The sequence below is a fragment of the Galeopterus variegatus genome, unplaced genomic scaffold (assembly GCF_000696425.1).
Source record: "Galeopterus variegatus unplaced genomic scaffold, G_variegatus-3.0.2 Scaffold1498, whole genome shotgun sequence".
Taxonomy (NCBI): Eukaryota; Metazoa; Chordata; class Mammalia; order Dermoptera; family Cynocephalidae; genus Galeopterus; species Galeopterus variegatus.
In genome coordinates, this window is record NW_007727609.1 from 412,007 (window position 1) to 433,937 (window position 21,931).

General features: G+C 36.4%; 1 protein-coding gene across 4 annotated transcripts in view; it reads left to right on the top strand.

Annotated features, from left to right (window-relative positions):
• MDM4 (MDM4, p53 regulator) overlaps window positions 1-21,931 on the top strand; it is a 31,665-nt gene that overhangs the window by 7,153 nt on the left and 2,581 nt on the right. The window contains exons 2-6 of one of the 4 annotated variants that reach the window (XM_008577365.1): window positions 3,503-3,615; window positions 5,628-5,702; window positions 8,159-8,292; window positions 9,378-9,433; window positions 11,630-11,723. In XM_008577365.1, the coding sequence (XP_008575587.1) occupies window positions 3,538-3,615; window positions 5,628-5,702; window positions 8,159-8,292; window positions 9,378-9,433; window positions 11,630-11,679 (393 nt within the window). In that variant the 5' untranslated portion in view covers window positions 3,503-3,537 and the 3' untranslated portion in view covers window positions 11,680-11,723. Of the gene's footprint in view, window positions 1-3,502; window positions 3,616-5,627; window positions 5,703-8,158; window positions 8,293-9,377; window positions 9,434-11,629; window positions 13,559-15,863; window positions 16,025-17,851; window positions 18,002-19,736; window positions 19,818-20,061; window positions 20,143-21,931 lie in introns of those variants that run through there. The other 3 variants (XM_008577363.1, XM_008577362.1, XM_008577364.1) reach the window with 3 other exon arrangements.

Consider the following 21,931-nt stretch of genomic DNA (forward strand, 5'->3'; position numbering starts at 1 on the left):
ATGTAATATACCTGCTTGTTTAAAAGGTAAGAACAACTAAAAAATACACACTTTTTAGGAATCCATTTTGATTCAGTAAAATACATGATATGGAAAGCAAGGGAATGAAAATGTAGGATTGAGGAAAATTGTTGCAGGGAGGCAGGGCAATGGAATGGGGGATATTACGGTTAAATGTAGGTTATTGTCAGAGTTCTAGTTTGTGGATGCTTACTGCATTGTTAAAAATACAAAATGAGTTGTCTATGGATGAACAATTGAGTGAAATTATGATTGATCTAATTCTGTGCATTTGAGGTCTAATGGGAACAAAATGTTACTGAATAGGGACTTCAGAGCTTGTCTGAATTTGAAATCTTGACTGCAACAATTTACTAAAGGTGCAATCATGGGCAAATAAAATCTAATTCTGTGCATTTGAGGTCTAATGGGAACAAAATGTTACTGAATAGGGACTTCAGACCTTGTCTGAATTTGAAATCTTGACTGCAACAATTTACTAAAGGTGCAATCATGGGCAAATAACTTTTCTGTGCTTCTCTTACCTCATCTGTAAAATAAAGATGATGATAATCTACATCGTACGGCTATTTAGGTATTAAATGGGTTTACCTATGTGCCTGGTACAAAGAAAGCTCTGTGAGTCTTTGTTATTTGTCTCAGTTATCCTAACGCTATGTAATAACCACTGCAAAATATAGTGGGTTAAAAAAAAACCATTTTATTTATTTCTCATGATTCTGTGTGCTGATGGGCTGAGTTGGACAGTTCTTCTGTTGGTCTCACTTGTGGTCTGTCCATGCAGCTGTGGTCAGGTAGCAACTGGGGCTGGAAGATTTATGGTGCTTTTGAAGGTATGGTTAGAAGTCTTGTCTCAGCTGTACATCTGGGCCTCTCTCTCTCTCTCTCCATGTGGCCCTTTTGTACTGTCTCTGGTAGGGTAGCCAGAGTTCAAGGGCCTCCAAAAGCACAAAAAATGAAGCAATAAGATCTGGAATGAGCATGTTACCATCTGCTGCATTCTAGTGATTAACTTAAGTCACAGGGCCAGTTAGGTGTGGTTCATTGGGGGCCATTTTTGGAAACCATCCACATTATTATTGTTTCTGTCGACCATATTACTCTACCATGTGTATAGTTGTCAGCTTTAGGCACTGGGAATATATTAATGAGTAACTTGATACAAATCCCTCCCATTGGAGCTTATGTTCTACATAATAAATAATTAAAATGTACAGTGTGTTGGTTGGTAATGAGGATGGTGAAGAAAAAAATTAGGGAAGGAGATAGGGAATACTGGGGGTTTGCAGTTGCACTTTTAAAAATTAGTAGTTATGGGAGGACTCATTGACACACTGACATTTGAGCAAAGACAAAAGGAGAAGGATAGGAACTAGATGGTAAGGATGGAAGCAAGAAAACCTTTAGGAGGTGTGACATTGTGAAATATATATATGTGGTCTTCTTTCCCATTTCCTGGCATACAAATTCTAAAATGCTTGGAATCTCCAAATTATTAAATGTCTTTTTGTATGCTAATGAGTTGACTGATACTGGCAGCCCCTAGGTAGCTTCAGGGTGGGAGCTGGTAGTAATGTGGAAGACCAAGGCAGGATTAAAGGGTTGGGATTTTTTAGCCCCATCCCCCAGCCTCCTGGGAGGAGAGAGGGGTTGAAAGTTAAGGTTAAGTTGATTGTGAGTGGCCAAAGATTTAATCAACAGGTCTATGTAATGAAGCCTCTATAAAAACCCAAAAGGGTGGGGTTCAGAGAGTTTTTGAATAGCAAACACGTAGAGATTCCTGGAGGAAATGGAAGCTCTGTGCCCCTTTCTACATATCTTACTCTATGCGTCTCCCATCTGGTGTTCATTGGTAGTCTTTGTAATAAACTTTATAATAAACCAGTAAAAGTGTTTTCCTCAGTTCTGTGACCCACTCTAGCAAATTAACTGGACTCGAGAAGGGGGTTGTGGGAAGCATAGTTGGTCAGAAGCACAGGTAAAATGACCTGGAGCTTGTGATTGGCATCAGGAATGGGGGGCACTCTTGTGGGACTGAGGCCTCAACCTGAGGTATCTGATGCTATTTCCAGGTAGAATTAGGGGACACTTAGTTGGTGTCTGATGCAGAGTTGATTGGTTGCTGGTATGGAGAAATCTCCACACTTCTTGGTGACCAGAGGTCACAAAAGTCATCTGTGTTGAATGAGGGTTTAGGAGAAACTGAGTTTGTTATTCCTATATTCTCTGAGGCAAATGCTATTAAGAAATGGGGGGCCTGGATTTTGGATATTTTGAAGATACATCTTCAGAATTTATTTGTGGACTTTGTGTGGAGTGTAAGAGAAAGAGGAATCAAGAATGGCTTCAGGGTTATTGACCTGAGCAACTGAAATGATGGAGTTTCTCGGACAAGGAAGACTGACTGACAGGACTAGCAGCTTTGGGGAGATCAGAATTGGTTTAATATTTGTAAGGTTTGAAATGCCAATTAAAAACCAGCTTTAAAATTGTAAATTGTACTTGTATCCTATTTGGCTTCCTATTTCAAAGCAAAGGAAGCTAATGGGGGAAGGAGGAATTTATACTTTGTTAAATAGCTAATAAACCTTCTCAAAGAGTGGGGGATCTTAGCCTCCACCAGCCAGTGTTTGTCAGTTGTTTTTCTAGGCTCCTTTCACCCTTTCCCTGATGTGACTTGTTAATCACAAATTCTACTAATTGTCACCTTTTTATTAGAAAAAGTCCTGAAAGTAAACTCAAGTTTATTTAAAAATTTATTTTCCATCTCTATAGCTTTTTTTTTTTTTTTAAGGAGAAAAGGTACAATGTAAAAATTAATTAAACTTTACTCTATTTCAGTTCATGCTACATCTTTTCCCTGATGATATTTGTCCATCTTGTTTTAACCTATTATGTATGTATCTAGTTGCTGTGCTTTTTTTGGGCTTGGTACATTTAAAGGCTGTTTTGACTGATACTGAAAATGTTGACTCTTCTGTGGTCCTTGTTAAGACATGTTCCAACATGTTGCAGAAGTTTTCCTTGAAGTGCTCTTGGAATCTTAAATCTGTTACTCATTTTGGTAACTCCCCAGCCGTGTGTGTCTTCTAGGTGGTGCTCTTGAGCACCACCCAATAGATGAGGAGATAATGAAGAACTGTCTGATATATCCATTGGAGAGGTAATGATTGTAAATTTGACTTTCAGCTAAAACTATTTACTCATTAACATCATTGTCAAACTTGGAGCATGCCTGAACCTGTTTCTGTTTCAGCTTCACCTGAGGTTTTTACTTTTAATTAAGCTCTTCAGTTTTTTGCAGAGTCTGAACTAAAAAGTGATGAGAAGGTATGAAAAACCCCAGCATGGGTATATTGCATTTGTGTAGGGTGCTGTGATATATGTGTCATGTGTTTTTTTACTTCTGCTGGATGCTTTTTTGGAAGTGGTAAAGAGAATTTTCTACTTCAGATTTCATAAATTTCTTTTTCCCTTTTAGTCCTATTAACAGACTGCAATTTCTTCACTGCCAAAATGACATCATTTTCCACCTCTGCCCAGTGTTCAACATCTGACAGTACTTGCAGAATCTGTCCAGAACGAATCAATCAGGTAAGTCATTTTTGAGTATTTCTTTCTTTTTTTTTTTTTCTTAATTGAATTGAGGCATTTAGCTGACTTCACTGACTAGGATTTTATACGTCATATTAAGGAAATGGGTCAACTATCAGTGCTCTTAAAATTGGATTGATCATTGGCTAAATAAATATTTAGAGGTTACAGATTACTCAAATGGTACATTTTGAAAAGTAGCATGTTTTAGGATAGAGGTGGCTAGTGGAAAATTTGGGGCTGGGTTATATAAATTTGTTTTCTGTCTACCTAACTTTGTTTTCTTTAAAAATCAATTTTGAACTGTAAATATTGCAAAAGTATTTTTACAAAAAATCCAAACTTTATAATGTATTTATCTTTATGTTTTTATCAAAAGATAAAGACTCTTGATCATCTTCTTACCCCAAAGTACCCTCCACAAAGACAACACTATTACCAATTTGATGTGCCTTGTTCCAGACCTTTTCCTCTAACATAACATTGTGGGTTTTTTTTTTTTTTTTGTCTTTTTTTTTCGTGTCCGGCAACGGATCACAACCCTCAGTGTCGCGCCCGTACCGGACTGGGACCGGCAACGGGATCGCAATCCTCGGTGTTGCGCCCGCAGCTCGCTCATCCAGTGAGCGGGAACCGGTCTGTATGTGGGATCCGAACCCTCGGCGGGAGTGGTGCCCGCAGCTCGCTCATCCAGTGAGCGGGAACCGGTCTGTATGTGGGATCCGAACCCTCGGCGGGAGCGCCACCGCACTCCCAAGCGGCGCACTGTAGCAGTGCGCCACTGGGCCATCCCTAACATTGTGTTTTTATAAACATTTTACAATATATAGCATTCTGTACCTTAATATATGATAAAGGTGGAACTTGGATTTGGTAAGAAAAAAATGTGGCTTATATAATAAATGGTTTTGAGATAAATAGCCATCTTTAGAAGAAAACAAATGAAGACCTCTGAAATCTTGTACAAAAATAAACTCCAGGTAGATTAAAGATTTAAGTGTAAAAAGTGAAATAAAAAATATTAGAAGAAAATTTAAGAAATATTTGTAAAACTTTGGAATAAGGGAAGTCTTAAGACAAAATTGAAGAGAGTATAAGACAGAGAGACAAATTTGAATATAAAATAATTTTTAAAACAAAATTATGGCTAAAGACTACCGTCAGAGTCAAGAGATGGCAAAGTCACTACCCTTGGGTGTATATACCACATTTTGTTTATCCATTCATCCATTGATAGACATTTGGGTTGTTTGCATCTTTTGGCTGTTGTGGATAATGCTGCTATGAACATTGGTGTACAAATACTTTGTTTAGTCCTGGCTCTCAGTTCTTTTGGATATATACCTAGGAGTAGAATTGCTGGATCATATGGTTATTCTGTGTTTCACTTTTTGAGTAATTGCCAGATTGTTTCCCATAGCAGCTTCACTGTTTTATATCCCCACCAACAATGCACAAGGATTCCAATTTTTCTGCATACTTGCCAACACTTATTTTTCTTTAAAAAAAAGTCTTTTTTTTTTTTTTTTTTTTTTTAAATTATAGCCATCCATGTAGGTGTGAATCTGCTATCTTTTTTTTGTCTTTTTTCGTGACCGGCAACGGATCGCAACCCTCAGTGTCGCGCCCGTACCGGACCGGGACTGGCAACAGGATCGCAACCCTCGGTGTTGCGCCCGCACCTCGCTCAACCAGTGAGCGCCGGTCTGTATGTGGGATCCGAACCCTCGGCGGGAGCGCCGCTGCGCTCCCAAGCGGCGCACTGTAGCAGTGCGCCACGGGGCCGGCCCGAATCTGCTATCTTTTGAAAGTACAATTTTACAGGAAGGCAGCAAGTAGATCATCCGTAGTTATTTTCTGCATTGGAGGATTATCCATTATTAGGTGATAAGTATCTACAGGGTGTTTTTTTTTTTCTTAAGCATTTGAAGAGGTTCTCTATCGTTCCATACAGTTTCAGAAACCAGTCTAATTGAAATGTAAATAGCAGATTTATTTTATGTTTATATTAGGTACGACCAAAACTGCCACTTTTGAAGATTTTGCAGGCAGCAGGTGCACAAGGTGAAATGTTCACTGTTAAAGAGGTAAGCCATCAAAAAAAATTCTGTTTTAAGAATAGTTGAGAAGTAGAAGTCAGCAAATATGTAGCTCTGAAATCAAGCCCTAAGAAAGGAAGTTCTACTCTTGACATACTGGAGGGGCAGCTTTTGCTCTGTTTTGAAGACCGTCTAGTTAAGTTGAACTTCATATTTCAAGCGTGTTATAAGCTGAACAGAAGATTAATCATGAATTCATTGATCTCAGAGTTAAAATACAAAACATGTATAGATTTTTAAAATGACACTGATTTACAGGATATGCTGCCAGGCAGGAATTAAATGCAGTCATTTTTCATTATAAATGTGTCAGATACTCTTCTGAGCACTGTGAGTTATTTTAAACACTTACACATTTTTTTTTTTTTTTTTAATAAAGATGGCCGGTAAGGGGATCTTAACCCTTGACGTGGTGTTATCAGCACCACGCTCTCCCAAGTGAGTCACGGCTGGCCCAACACTTATGCATTTAAATAACTTACTTAGCTTCTCAAGTTTTTTTTTTTTTTTTTTTTTTTAACATTAACAAGTTATGTGGAAAGGAGTATTAACATGTTAATCTGTTGGAACTGCTTACATTTATAGTAGGGTAGATATTTAACCCTTCTTAAACAGGAAATAAAATTATTGATTTTTTTTTTTTGGCTTTTCTTACAAGCTTAACACCTATCAGCACTGCCACACTCCTGAGCCATTAAATCTCTCAAGGAAACAAATCAGGAGACATTTTAGATTTTTCTAGAATGCTTTATTTCCTTTATCATTTTAAATTAAGTACATCATTTTGGACTGTATTTCTAAAATTTTCTTTTGGATATATACCTAGGAGTAGAATTGCTGGATCATATGGTTATTCTGTGTTTCACTTTTTGAGTAATTGCCAGATTGTTTCCCATAGCAGCTTCACTGTTTTATATCCCCACCAACAATGCACAAGGATTCCAATTTTTCTGCATACTTGCCAACACTTATTTTTCTTTAAAAAAAAGTCTTTTTTTTTTTTTTTTTTTTTAAGAACTTCCTGATTTTTATTTTTAAATCTTGGTTCTCAGTGCGTGCATTGAGGTAGTGTGATATAATGAGAAGAATAGTGTTATATACAAATTTAGAGTAGTGTTTTAGAAGAACCTACTTTATATACTTAGAGTGGCTTTATTTTTCTTAAAGTTGGATGGACGTAGAGAATGTCTTCCCATTTCTTCCAGTGGATGCTTTTGCTCATTTTTCCCCCCTAGGTTACTCACTAGTTGATGTGAGAACTCAGCTAATCCATTAATACTGGGACATGTCGGGCAGCAGCGAAGGGAACACTAGGAACATCATTGGCTCAATATAATGGGAACAGTTGGAAAAATCTATGAAGATATCCAGTAATTCCTGAGAAATTGGGGACTAAAGATAAAGATAGCTGCTTTGGTCTGCTTGTTATCAGTTGACAGCAAAATTCTTAAATCATTAAGCGAACTTAATTATTGAGTAAAAGTTTAAAAATATCCTACCTGTAGAGAATATTTTTTTTCAATAAATTTAATTTGGTTTTTTTTTGTTTGTTTGTTTGTTTTTGGTGGCTAGCTGGTATGGGAATCTGAACCCTTGACCTTGGTTTGTAGAGAATATTTTTTTTCAATAAATTTAATTTGGTTTTTGTTTGTTTGTTTGTTTGTTTTTGGTGGCTAGCTGGTATGGGAATCTGAACCCTTGACCTTGGTGTTATTAGTACCATGCTCTCCCAAGTGAACTGACCTGCCAGCCCCTTACTTGTTTTTTTGTTTATCATAAAATTCAGCCAAGTCCATTGGCAAAATGTGTCAAATTAGATGATATAATAAAGGTTATATGAAATGCTTCATCTACACATTAGATAATTATTAAGGTTTGAATTGTGAACTTGTCTGTGTTCCCTTCCATTTTGTCAACTCTGAAAAAAAAAGCAAGATAGACTAAATTTTTATTTGATAAACACTTAGATTCTGTGTTTTGTGAACTTACAGTGCTGATGACTTATTAAACATTGTACTTCATTTGTCAAAAGAATTAAGTGAACATACATCAAAAGCCTAGAGTTGTTATGTGCCCATGGACTTGGAAAATATTTTTATGGACCAGGCAAATTTAAAGTTTATTACTTCTAGTAATAGAACAGACTGCTTTATTTGGACTGGTGAGAAAATTTTTAAGGGGATACTAGATAAATTTACCACTTTTTCTCATTGTCAGATCAGTACATTTCTGTGCTAAAAAGTCTGGGTCTGTTAATGACCAGAAAGATAATGAGTGAATAAACCTAATAGTTGGGAGCAAGTATCCTGTTGTAGGACCCTTTGCACTGACATTCTTGTAAATATCTTTTTCTCTAACAAACCACCTTACCAGATTTCCTTGTAATTAATTTGTGTTTTTGGCAGCAGCTGGACAGACTGCATTGTTTTTTTATTGTGATGCAGGTCATGCACTATCTAGGCCAGTATATAATGGTGAAGCAGCTTTATGATCAGCAGGAGCAGCATATGGTATATTGTGGTGGCGATCTTTTGGGAGAACTACTAGGACGTCAGAGCTTCTCCGTGAAAGATCCAAGGTAAAAAGAGTGAGGATTTGTATATCTTTTTGAGTGCTTATACCTAGCCACTTAATCTCCATAGGTTATTAATGGCTATTTATTCCCTTAGTCAACAAATATTTAAGGGCAGTATATGTTAGATAGCCTATGAGGCACTGAGAATACAATAGTGAACAACATAGACAGGCTTCGATTTTATGGAGCTTACACTGTAGTGAAACAGTAGATGCTCTTCCTCCATCTTAATAAAATTATCATACCAGTACATGGTAAAACTACACTATGGTAAGTGCTGTAGAGAAAAGAGGTACATGAAATGGAGTTCGTGGAATTTAGAATGTTAGGGGTAAAGGAAAGGTTCCTTGAAGAGGTAAAATTTGAACTGAGAGCTGAAGGAGAATTAAAGGATTGATTAGAAGGGGTTAGTTGCTTGAGGCAGATTGAACATCATTGTAAAGGCCAGGGTAGGAGGGAGCTTGATGTGGCTAGGTTAGAATTTTGTGAAATTGTTGGAAGAGGGGAAGAGTGAGCTGATGAGAGAAATGTAGAATTACTGGGCAGTTTGGGGTTGATGATGAGCCTAGTAAGAATGACAGTAGAGTTAATCTGACCTGTTGTGTGATTTTCTCCTGTTATAGGGGGTATATGGATGGTTTTTAGCTTATACAGCCAAAAGCTAATTAATAATCTAGGAGCCAGTGTTCTCTCTACAGCTTTGTGGTGACTGCTTCTTCTGAGCTATTTTGTCTTTCATTGTTAAGACTCCTCTCCACTTCCAGTCTCCAGTTAAAGTGTAAAACTTAACTCCTAGAAGGAAGGAATAGTTTCCAAAGGAAATCTACCCTCTTGGGTTACTTTAGCTAATGAAATGCAATGTAATCAGTTTTTTTAATAGGGGCAGATTAACACAAGGGCCTGGGCATTAACATCTTAATATTTAAATAATTTTTAAAAAATCTATTCTGTGAAAAAGATTCTGCCTTCGTATACCTGATAGAGAAAGTTGGGAGATAACATATCAGAAAAGATATTTAATATTTAATAAAAACTGATATCTTCAGAGCGGCATTTGGCGTTAATTTTTTATTTTCTCTCTTTAACAGCCCTCTCTATGATATGCTAAGAAAGAATCTTGTCACTCTAGCCACTGCTACCACAGGTATGTCACATCATATTTTTTTCAGTTTGTATAACAGTTTTTTGGGGTCAAGGGGGCAAATGATGGGAAAGAAAGGAGGATCAAGATGGAAATGGATGCTGTCTTTGGCATGACTGGGAGGGCTATATACTGCCTGTCATACAGAATGTTATTACTATGTTTTTTAACTTTTCATTGTGAAAAATTTCAAACATACTGAGAATAGAGAGATGTCCACTTCCTAGACATAGTAACCGTTAACATTTTGTCATATTTGCTTTATCTAGAAATACTTTTTTCCTTCATATATAACTGCAATACCATTATTACACTCAACAAAATTAATAACAAAGAAAATTAATAATAATTCCATAATCCTGTCTAAGAGCTGGTTTATGTATTGTTTCCCCCAGTTATCTCAAAAATATTTCTTTTTGGCTTGTTTGAATCAGGATCCAAAGTCCACATACATGCATTTGCTTGATATGTCTCAGAAGTGTCTTTAACCTGTAAAACTTAACCTTCCTTTTGTTTTCATGTGATTTATTTGTTGAAGAAATGGGTCATTCTAGCGTTGGCAGATTGTATCCTTATGATTTTTTTTCTTCAACCTGATATGTCCTCAGAATTGTGATGTTGTTTAACGTGTTTCTTTATCCTCCCTTTTTTGGTAAACTAGTAATGCTTGAACAGATTCAAGTTTAAATTTTTTGCCAAGAAAGCTTCATAGATGGTGCTTTGTACTTCTCTTTCATCACGTCAGTCATGTAAGGTCTGCCTGTCCCTCTTTCAGTTGTGTTAAGATTCTGAGAGCCCACGTGGTGTCAGTCAAATCCATCTGTTTTAAAGGTTCCCCAAGAACCTTTTACCTAATGATTTGAGCTGTTATCTGAATGCCAATCTGTCTAACGCTTTGCTTGATTCCAGACCTTATGTACACTCCTCTTTGAGTTTAATTTAGAAGGTCTGTGCAGGAAACTGGTTGCTTTGTGTAAGTGTCCAAAGTGGTTGTGTGTTAGAGAAAGGTGAATAAACTGGGTACAACTGAAATGTAATCCTCTCTCTCATTTCCAAATAATGAAATTTTTTGTCTTCCACTCCAACATGAAGTCCTTTTGTGAACTTCAAATTAGATTTTAAGTAACATTCTCCTTTGAAGAAAGCTCCAGTTCGTAATCGCTTTAGATTAGCTATCTTTTGACAGTTTACTGAAATAAATAGGTTGAGAAGAGTCCATTTTTAATAAAGATTCATGCTATAAAGTCAAGGAAAGAGTATTTGCTCTCATATTAAGACATGATTTTGAATTCACATTAAATTTTGAGACCTGTTGGTTTTGTTGAGCCTTTTGCCTACTTCACCCATTTCGTGTAGCTGTACATTTGTTTGAGAGGGAAGGCCTTGTAAATAATACGCCACTTTATTGAAATCCATTCAATTGTGAAATAGTGTGGCTTTCCTGGGATAAGTCACTAAAGGCTTGCAGTACGTGGAGGATTTTATAATTGTTGAGGTAATCTTTCAGAATTTGTTTTCTGACTGATCTATTCTGTGGATATCTAGAGTGGATCTAATTCTCACATTTTTTCCTCTCATTTTCTTTCTAGTACTTTTTCTGCAGTATTTTTAACATGTCATATATTGTAAAGAAATACTGTATAATTGTCATATATTGTAAATAAATGCTCATTATATAATGAGCATTTCGACTGATCCTCACAGCAACCCTGTGAGGAGTGTCTGGAGATGAAGAAACTGAGGTGTTTTTTTTTTGTCTTTTGTCTTTTTTCCGTGTCCGGCAACGGATCGCAACCCTCAGTGTTGTCCCCGTACCGGACCGGGGACCGGCAACGGGATTGCAACCCTCGGTGTTGCTCCCGCGCCTCGCTCAGCCAGTGAGCGGGAACCGGTCTGTATGTGGGATCCGAACCCTCGGGCGGGTAGTAGGTTAGAGGCTTTATATGATAGCTTGTTTTTAACAGTAGGTGGCCTTGTGCAGAGGTTTTTTTCCCCCCCAGGTTTGGGATTCTCCTAGCTCTGCTCAGAGTGGGTTGAGAAGTGTTGTCTTTACTTGATGACTGCTGTGAATTCCAGAGTTTTCTTTCTTGTGTGTAACCCGTTGTGTTGCACACTGACTGGCGAGCCAGAATGGAACTGCTACATCCCCTGGTCTCAGTTATTTCTATTGCACTGATAGGCACTTTTCCCTTCTTTCAGCAAAGTGCAGAAGAAAGTTCCAGTTCCAGGAAAAGAACCGAAGAAGGTGATATTCCCACACTGCCTACCTCACAGCATAAATGCAGAAATTTTAGAGAAGGTAAGTTTTGGATGAGGGCTATGTGGATTGATTGATTGATTGATTGATTGATTTCTCTCTCTTCCTGTTGATCTCTAGAAATGGTATCTATCCATATTAAGCACCAGCTGTAATTAAGACTATAATAGAAGCTTTTATATAGAGAATTCAGAAAATAATAATGCTGTCTCTTTGCATGTGAAGTAGGAGGGGAATATGTCATATTTATTTCTCATTCATTTCTGAAAGCCTGTTTTCAATCTAGTCACCATTGTTAACTTTAAAGAAGATGTGGTAGTGCTCTTTTAGCAACCCATGATTACTGGGATGGTTCAGACCCTTCCATTAGAAAAGATAGCTATATATTTATCAGTTTGCCACCTGCTGAATTTTTTATATATATGAATTCGGCTGCTTGGCCTTTTTAATCTTGGTACCCCTGTATATATTTTGTTAGAATTTTTATTTTTGTTTGTCTGCTTGTTATAAAGGCTAATTTTCATAGATTTTAAAGTTTGCAAAGATGACAAAATATACTTAGTATCACAGAGCCAAGAATGAGATATAAAAAGCCTAGTAGTTTCTTTGCCCTTTGGATGGTAGTCACGAGATCTTTGCCATTCTATTAGGTATGGCATGGTCAGGCTAAATGAATTAAAACCGATATTTTGGAAGTTTCTCCCAAACTCGATTTTATAAAATGTCTTCTAAAATCATATATTTTTGTTGCTTGTTTTTTGCGAAGATGTACAAAATCATAAATTGCCCAAAGGTATTTTACGGCATGATGGTTTGTAGTCTAGGTACCTGGCTCACACTTGGATCAGTGGCAGGTTAGGCCTCTAGCTATGTCTCAGAAAGTTATACTGCTCAAGTTGTTTTAAATGTTTAAATTAAATTTGAATAATTTTATCATTTTGTTATGTTTTCTTCTAATTGCTTTTGAACATAAACTGAATTTTGGACTACCTAGCTACCTCAGAACTGTTCCAGTCTGTATGATATTAAATGTGTAATTTTGTTTCTTTAAATGCAGATTTTTATTTTCTAATCATAAAGATGTTTAAAAGATAGTAACAGCCAATTTAAGAGTCCATATGTAGTTTGTGATGGAAATTTTGGAAATAAATTGTTTAGTTTTTCAAGAAGGTCTATAGGTAGAAAGGACAGAATTTCTATTTGTGGAAAGAATGACCTGTTTCTGTTCACTTCACAATAAGTTGTAGGGCTTGAATAGATGAGGATAACTTTAATATGGCACCATCTCAGAAATTTGGTTTCTGAATATTTCAGCAGTGAGTATGTAAAAAAAAGCAAGTGAAGTGTGGAAGTGCTTTATTAGACTTTAACAAGCTTGTTGCAGTTAAGTTCATGTGAGGTCATTTCCTAAAGCCTCCCCAAACCTGGGGAAACTTTATGATCATCTTGGTACATGGTGAGGGCTTCACATGTTTTCTGAATTATGCCTAATTTTGTAGTAGGTTAGAGGCTTTATATGATAGCTTGTTTTTAACAGTAGGTGGCCTTGTGCAGAGGTTTTTTCCCCCCCAGGTTTGGGATTCTCCTAGCTCTGCTCAGAGTGGGTTGAGAAGTGTTGTCTTTACTTGATGACTGCTGTGAATTCCAGAGTTTTCTTTCTTGTGTGTAACCCGTTGTGTTGCACACTGACTGGCGAGCCAGAATGGAACTGCTACATCCCCTGGTCTCAGTTATTTCTATTGCACTGATAGGCACTTTTCCCTTCTTTCAGCAAAGTGCAGAAGAAAGTTCCAGTTCCAGGAAAAGAACCGAAGAAGGTGATATTCCCACACTGCCTACCTCACAGCATAAATGCAGAAATTTTAGAGAAGGTAAGTTTTGGATGAGGGCTATGTGGATTGATTGATTGATTGATTGATTTCTCTCTCTTCCTGTTGATCTCTAGAAATGGTATCTATCCATATTAAGCACCAGCTGTAATTAAGACTATAATAGAAGCTTTTATATAGAGAATTCAGAAAATAATAATGCTGTCTCTTTGCATGTGAAGTAGGAGGGGAATATGTCATATTTATTTCTCATTCATTTCTGAAAGCCTGTTTTCAATCTAGTCACCATTGTTAACTTTAAAGAAGATGTGGTAGTGCTCTTTTAGCAACCCATGATTACTGGGATGGTTCAGACCCTTCCATTAGAAAAGATAGCTATATATTTATCAGTTTGCCACCTGCTGAATTTTTTATATATATGAATTCGGCTGCTTGGCCTTTTTAATCTTGGTACCCCTGTATATATTTTGTTAGAATTTTTATTTTTGTTTGTCTGCTTGTTATAAAGGCTAATTTTCATAGATTTTAAAGTTTGCAAAGATGACAAAATATACTTAGTATCACAGAGCCAAGAATGAGATATAAAAAGCCTAGTAGTTTCTTTGCCCTTTGGATGGTAGTCACGAGATCTTTGCCATTCTATTAGGTATGGCATGGTCAGGCTAAATGAATTAAAACCGATATTTTGGAAGTTTCTCCCAAACTCGATTTTATAAAATGTCTTCTAAAATCATATATTTTTGTTGCTTGTTTTTTGCGAAGATGTACAAAATCATAAATTGCCCAAAGGTATTTTACGGCATGATGGTTTGTAGTCTAGGTACCTGGCTCACACTTGGATCAGTGGCAGGTTAGGCCTCTAGCTATGTCTCAGAAAGTTATACTGCTCAAGTTGTTTTAAATGTTTAAATTAAATTTGAATAATTTTATCATTTTGTTATGTTTTCTTCTAATTGCTTTTGAACATAAACTGAATTTTGGACTACCTAGCTACCTCAGAACTGTTCCAGTCTGTATGATATTAAATGTGTAATTTTGTTTCTTTAAATGCAGATTTTTATTTTCTAATCATAAAGATGTTTAAAAGATAGTAACAGCCAATTTAAGAGTCCATATGTAGTTTGTGATGGAAATTTTGGAAATAAATTGTTTAGTTTTTCAAGAAGGTCTATAGGTAGAAAGGACAGAATTTCTATTTGTGGAAAGAATGACCTGTTTCTGTTCACTTCACAATAAGTTGTAGGGCTTGAATAGATGAGGATAACTTTAATATGGCACCATCTCAGAAATTTGGTTTCTGAATATTTCAGCAGTGAGTATGTAAAAAAAAGCAAGTGAAGTGTCCCTGGCCATAGGCAGAACATAGGCCTTTTAATAAGCAGGATTGATATAATTTGTAAATAGATAGGGTAAACTTATGTTCTGGCAGGGATGCATTTATTGCAAAAATTCTTTCAACCATGTGTACCACAGCACATTTAAACATCCATGGTTGCTATCTGCAGACCTAGTGCATTAGGAAGAGGTAGAAGAGAGTGAGAAGATAGGAAAAGAATAAAGCACAACAAAAAAGACAGGAGGAGGATGGGAAAGAAAGAAAGGAATTTTGTGTGTTAGCAACAAACTTATGTAACTGCCTTGAATGTCATTCACATATATACAACATGAAATCTTATACTTAAAATATGTGGGACCTTAATATTTGTGCATTTCTGGATTCTTAACTCCAGAAGAGCACATTGATTTAGAAAGGGCATATGTATGTATTTACTTGGACAACCTAAAGTTCAGTGTTTTATAATGGTGGTTACCTACCAAAACATGAATTTTTGAGAAATGTCCCAAAATATGTGATACCCATGAGAGTGCCTTGACAACCTTGTGATTGATTATTATGGTCTGTACCGCCTCGCTTCAATCTCAAGGGTTAGGTTAATATGCTATCACCATTTGCAGTTCAGAAGATAAGCCATTATCAGGCACTATGTACTAGAACAAGTCATTCTTTAGTTATTAAAATGTTAGTTATATTTAAAATGCCAGTAAATGGCCACTTAGAAATTCTTTTAGAACAATGTCATTGTTCATTCAGATGTTTGTAGAGTTTAGATTTGTTGATAAATGATCATCTACTTTTAGTGTCATTTCTTGTTAATGGAACCTAAATGGGAGGGAGATTTGGGCTCTGCCACTAAGAGAGATCCTTGATTTCTCGTTCTTTCTTACTGAGAACAGGAATTACTTTTTACCTATTTTATAAAACTAAAGAGGTTTGTAAGTATTCTAAAGAGAGTCTTGGTTCTTAAGTGTCATGTACATAGTTATCCTTTTCATTTGACTTCTATAGATGAAGACTTGATAGAAAATTTATCCCAAGATGAGACATCTAGGCTGGATCTTGGGTTTGAGGAATGGGATGTAGCTGGCCTGCCTTGGTGGTTTTTAGGAAACTTGAGAAACAACTATACACCCAGAAGTAATGGTTCAACAGATTTACAGACAAATCAGGTAAATTTTATGTTTGAAGGGGAGCATTTTTCCCTTTAGAAATAGTAACATTCTTGGTTGTAAGAATTCTTAGAGAATGTAACATGTGGTCAAGAGCACATATTGCATTCTCTAAGAATTCTTATTCACTGCTATGACTTTAAATACCATCTGTATGCATATGATTCCCAAATCTATATCTCTAGCTCTGACCTCTTCCCTAAATAGCCACCTTCCATATCCACCTACCTACTTAACACTTCCACTTAGAGGATCTGACATTTAACTTGTTCAAAATAGAACTCTTGATTTTTTTTTTTTTTAATAACCAAACACTCCTTTCCCAGGCTTTCATTTTTCACAAATCTACCATCTACACAATTATTCCAGCCAAATATCAAGGAGATAATGATGTCTTTCAGGTTATCAGCTCTTTATCCAAAATATATCCGAAGTCTTAATTAACCTTTGACCACCTCTACTGTCATACTGTAATTTGAGCCATTGTTTTTCATCTGGATACTGTAACAACCGTACACAACTGCCTACTTGTTTCTTTTCTTTTTTATCTGGTAATTCAGTCTTTTCAAAGAGTAGATTTTTTTAATGGATAAGTTATATCATATCACCGCCACATTTATATTTCTCCTGTGGCTTTAGAAAACAAGTAAAATAAAATCTAGACTCCTCACTATAGCCGTGACTGATACCTCCCCCTCCTGTCTCACCTGCTGTCATTCATTCTTGTTCACTACATGTATTGCAGACCCACCAGGCTTCTTTCTGATCCTGTACCCCAAAACTTCTTTCTTCCTCAGGTACCTTAAATTTGTTTTTTTCTTTTTCTGGGATATTCTCCCCTCAAATCCTTTTGTTTTCCTTCTCATGATTCAGGACTCAGTTCAAATGTAAATTCCTCAGAGAGGTCATCCCTGGCCACCAACACTGTCATGTTGCACATTTCCATTGTGGTCCATTTAGTTTTTGTTTTGGAGCTCTGCAGTTATAAGTAGTGCCCTACACAACCCACTCCTAGTTAAAATAGCCTCCTCCCCAGTCACTCTGCTCCTTTATCTTAGTTTATATTCTCTATTACACGTCTCACTTTGTAAAAATATTATATTTTGTATATATATTTATTGTCTGTTTACCCCCACTGAAATGTAAGGCCAGGGCTTTTGTATTATTCACTCCATTTCATTACCTAGTACCTAGAATAGTATCTGGCACATCATAAGCATTTAGGGTGTATTTGTTGCATAAATGAATGGGCATATATCAGTGGCAAAACAATAAATTGTTTCATTAATGTTGTAGACAAGCATGTGAAAAAAAAAGTCTGTAGATTAATGAAGAAAGAAATTTCTGTATATCTAAAGGTGTTTGAGTTTAGAAAGTGTCTGGGCAAAATACTATCAGGATTTCTTGTATGTTTTCAATACGCATCATTGAACATTAAAGGAAAAAATATGTCAAAATTAGTGGAATATTTTTTAGCATCTCAGAGTGCCACCTGTGGAAAGGAATGTAGAGAATGGATTCTATTTAGTTGAGCAACTATGAGTCCTTTTAAGCCTTTCAGTTTCTGAGAAACAGCCTAACACTGTTTCTCAGGTGTTATACCTGATTTACTGTTAAAATAGTAAATTCCTTGCCAGGCACCCCTCTATTCATTTATTAGTTATTCATAGTAGGTGCCAAGTAGATGTCTGTTGAATGAATACATGTTTGTTGAAGAAATGCGAGATGTTCTTTGGAGATGTAGTGTGAAGATGTCGAGTTTTGGGTTCATTTGTGTTGGTTCAGCATCTCTGACCACAGAAACTCATGTTTGTTTTTTTCTAATAGGATATAGGTACTGCTGTTGTTTCAGACACTACAGATGACTTGTGGTTTTTGAATGAGTCAGTATCAGAGCAGTTAGGTGTTGGAATAAAAGTTGAAGCTGCTGATACTGAACAAACAAGTGAAGAAGTAGGGAAAGTAAGTGACAAAAAGGTATGCTGTGGAAAAATTTTGTGTTGATTGTATTTATTTGCTCGTAGTATAATCTGTTCAGGCCTCTTTTTATCTCTTCGTATAACAAATTACTCACATAATCCCCCCTTTTTACTTTTAATATTTTCCTGTATTCAATTTTAATGTCCACATTAAGTTAACCAAAGCTACCTTTAAAATATTCGGGTTTTATGGTGAAGCTCCGATTTTGTCTGAAGCAATAGCCACCCTTTTTTTTTCTTCGTGCTTATCTAGTCTTTTATTGTGAAGTTTTTTCTCTAGAAACCTTGCATCGTTAACAACGCAAAGTTCTGAGTGGTCTCAACAGCCTGTACTATGAGAAAAATCCTTATTTCTTGGAAATCTCAATGGCTTCCATAACCATTTTATACCTAAACAGAAGGACAGATGATTTCTTTCTACCTATTTTAGAGTTCAAATAGGAGTTTAAGTCTTAAAAGAAATTGGGCAGCAGATCCAGTGCCCAGTGCATAGAAGATTCTCAGCAAACATCTGTTAAATAAATATAGCCCAAAAGAGCAGACCTCAGTTGAGTCATCCTTTTTACTTTCTTACTTTATTTATTTATTTAAGAAATTTTCATAAGAATTTGGGTTCCTGAAGGGTGCCCTGGTATGTTTGCTGTGGGCAGGTAGAATGAAGACAAAAGTGACATTTGGAAACTTTTTTTTTTTTTTTTTTAAAGATGACCAGTAAGGAGATCTTAACCCTTTACTCTCCCAAGTGAGCCAATCGGCCATTCTTATATAGGGATCCCAACCCATGGCCTTGGTGTTATCAGCACCACACTCTCCCAAGTGAGTCACGAGCTGGCCTGACATTTGCCTTAAAATTCTTGAACTTTTATGAGGAGGTTACTATACACACGTTCATAATTGTTTCATAATTGTTTTTATTCCCTTTATTGGACCACAAAACTAGGGTTTTCATATTTAGAATTTTCAATTCTAAATTTTGTTTTGTCAGCTGGCTGGTGTGGGGATCTGAACCCATGACCTTGGTGTTACCAGCACCGTGCTCACCCAAGTACATTTTAAAATTTAAAAGACATTCCCCACATTTCTTGACTTTTTGTTTCCTGGTCTATGGGCATGTTTTTATAGGATAGCCAGAGTATCACTTAACTAGTTCTACTCTTGAACGTGGAAAGTAAAATTTTAAAATACTTGTTTTCATTCTTCATACGTGCCTACATTCCCAACGTGCTCACCCAAGTACATTTTAAAATTTAAAAGACATTCCCCACATTTCTTGACTTTTTGTTTCCTGGTCTATGGGCATGTTTTTATAGGATAGCCACAGTATCACTTAACTAGTTCTACTCTTAAACGTGGAAAGTAAAATTTTAAAATACTTGTTTTCATTCTTCATACGTGCCTACATTCCCAAGATAAAAATTTTCCATGTTTAATAATTTAGCTTTTCTACTCAATTTATTTAAAGTCATAAATTTGGGCACCTTCTCCCTTCTGAATGCAGAAGGTCTTTGGTAACCCTTCTGGGTCCTTTTCAATCACTTGTGCTACTGAAATGTCAGCGAGGTGTGTGCAAAATCATGTTTTTGGTCTCAAATTTATGCTATCTTCCTTTTAAATGCTAGTGATGGAAGCAGAATAGGAATTTTAAATTGAAACTGTCTTTTTTTTTTTTTTTCAGGTAACAGCCTGATCTAAAATAGGTAAACTTTACTAATGAGGTGTCTTTGCCTTCACAGATGGTTGAAGTGGGAAAAAGTGATGACCTTGAGGATTCTAAGTCATTAAGTGATGATACTGACGTAGAAGTTACCTCTGAGGTATGAATCTCTGGTAAAGGCTGTTTTGCATCTTCAGATGCTGTGATTCCAGCAGTTCCTTGTGTTGAAGAATGCAGTTTTCCCTGTTTCTGTCTACCTTTCCTAATTGCTAAGAGATACTGGTTTCTTTACATCTTGTTAGAGGTTTTTATTGGAATTTGAGAAGGGAAGGAAGTTATTTGTCAGGTAACAGCCTGATATAAAATAGGTAAACTTTACTAATGAGGTGTCTTTGCCTTCACAGATGGTTGAAGTGGGAAAAAATGATGACCTTGAGGATTCTAAGTCATTAAGTGATGATACTGACGTAGAAGTTACCTCTGAGGTATGAATCTCTGGTAAAGGCTGTTTTGCATCTTCAGATGCTGCCTTGGCCGTACAGCAGCAGCCTAACACTGTTTCTCAGGTGTTATGATTCCAGCAGTTCCTTGTGTTGAAGAATGCAGTTTTCCCTGTTTCTGTCTACCTTTCCTAATTGCTAAGAGATATTGGTTTCTTTACATCTTGTTAGAGGTTTTTATTGGAATTTGAGAAGGGAAGGAAGTTATTTGATCTGATCCTCTCCCTACCCTGAAAAAGGATGACTAAAAATGTTCCTGTGTGCCTTTTTCCTTGTCATCAAAACTCTTTGGGAGCTCCCAGATAGCTGAGTATACAGAGGTTTCCAGAAGGTGGCACACCTGGAGAGGGCATGAAAGCTCCACACCCTTTCTTCCATACCTTGCCCTATGCATCTCTTTATCTGTTTTCTTTGTAATATCCTTTGTACCATTCCTATATAGGATCCGAACCCGACCATTCCTATATAGGATCCGAACCCGCGGCGGGAGCATCGCTGCGCTCCCAGCCCCGCACTCTCCCAAGCGCACCACGGGGCCGGCCCGGGACATTGGTTTTAAAAGAAATTGTATTCCAAAGAGTTTTAGCACCATGTGAGAACTTTTTGTTTAATTAGCTCCTTGAAGACAGCGAATGTGTTCTAAAACAGTGCTTTGAACAGATTAACTCAATAAATCAATAAGTAAATAAATACATTTTAAAAAAATTATTGACCTAAAGAATGAATAGCATGATATAAGCCTCCCTGAAAACTGCTACTGATGTTCTAAAACAGTGCTTTGAACAGATTAACTCAATAAATCAATAAGTAAATAAATACATTTAAAAAAAATTATTGACCTAAAGAATGAATAGCATGATATAAGCCTCCCTGAAAACTGCTACTGTATTTCCAGGTGCAACAAGCTTTTTCTAAAATCACTGAAAACAAGAAGTGGTAACCAGCTATTTTAATCTTTTCATAATTGTTGAAAAACAATTTTTTAAATGTTTCTTAAAGGCCTTAAAAAAAAAAACTTCAGACATGATGCAGTGGAGGCATAGTGTTATTCATAATAGCCCTGCACTATTTTTCCCCGTTAAGCACCTCTCTGTAATCCCAAAGACAGACCTATATGCCATCTAAAAATTTTTTCAAGTACAAAAATAATATTGTCATTGCTTTCTTAAAAAGAAGCAAATGGGAAATGGCTTAATTTCCACAGATTAATATTAATGGAGGGCTATAAAAGATTTGGTATTAAGTTCTTAGGTAATAGGTATGGATTTGTCACCAATAGACAACTCAGGTCTAGACCTTGATTTTCTCTGTTCATGTTATTTACCCATTTTCCTTTTAGTACTTCTTGCAGCTGACTCACTGTGGGAAAAAGAGTCGTGGCGGAAGGATAAGGAGATTTTACATTTTGCTGGTTGGGGATAGAAACTTTATTAGGTGTCTCTGGTGTTGATCTCCCTTGACTCCCACTGCACCACTGTTGACCATGATAGTAATTCATTGCAAGTTATTTGTGCATAGCTAAGTAATAAAGCGGAACATATTGGTCCAGTAAGTGAAGTTGATGATCATACAAATAAGAGATAAATGTTTCCATCCTAATCAGACTTCTGTGGCTTCTTGGCCCCAGAAAACCTATTAAGCCAGTAGACCTTATTTCATCAAATCAAAGATGCCATTGAATTTAATAAGCTCTATTATTTTATGTACTACTAAAAAAGAAAAAGTGATGCCAATTAAACTGTGGCACACCATCAATTATGAATTCCAAATCTCT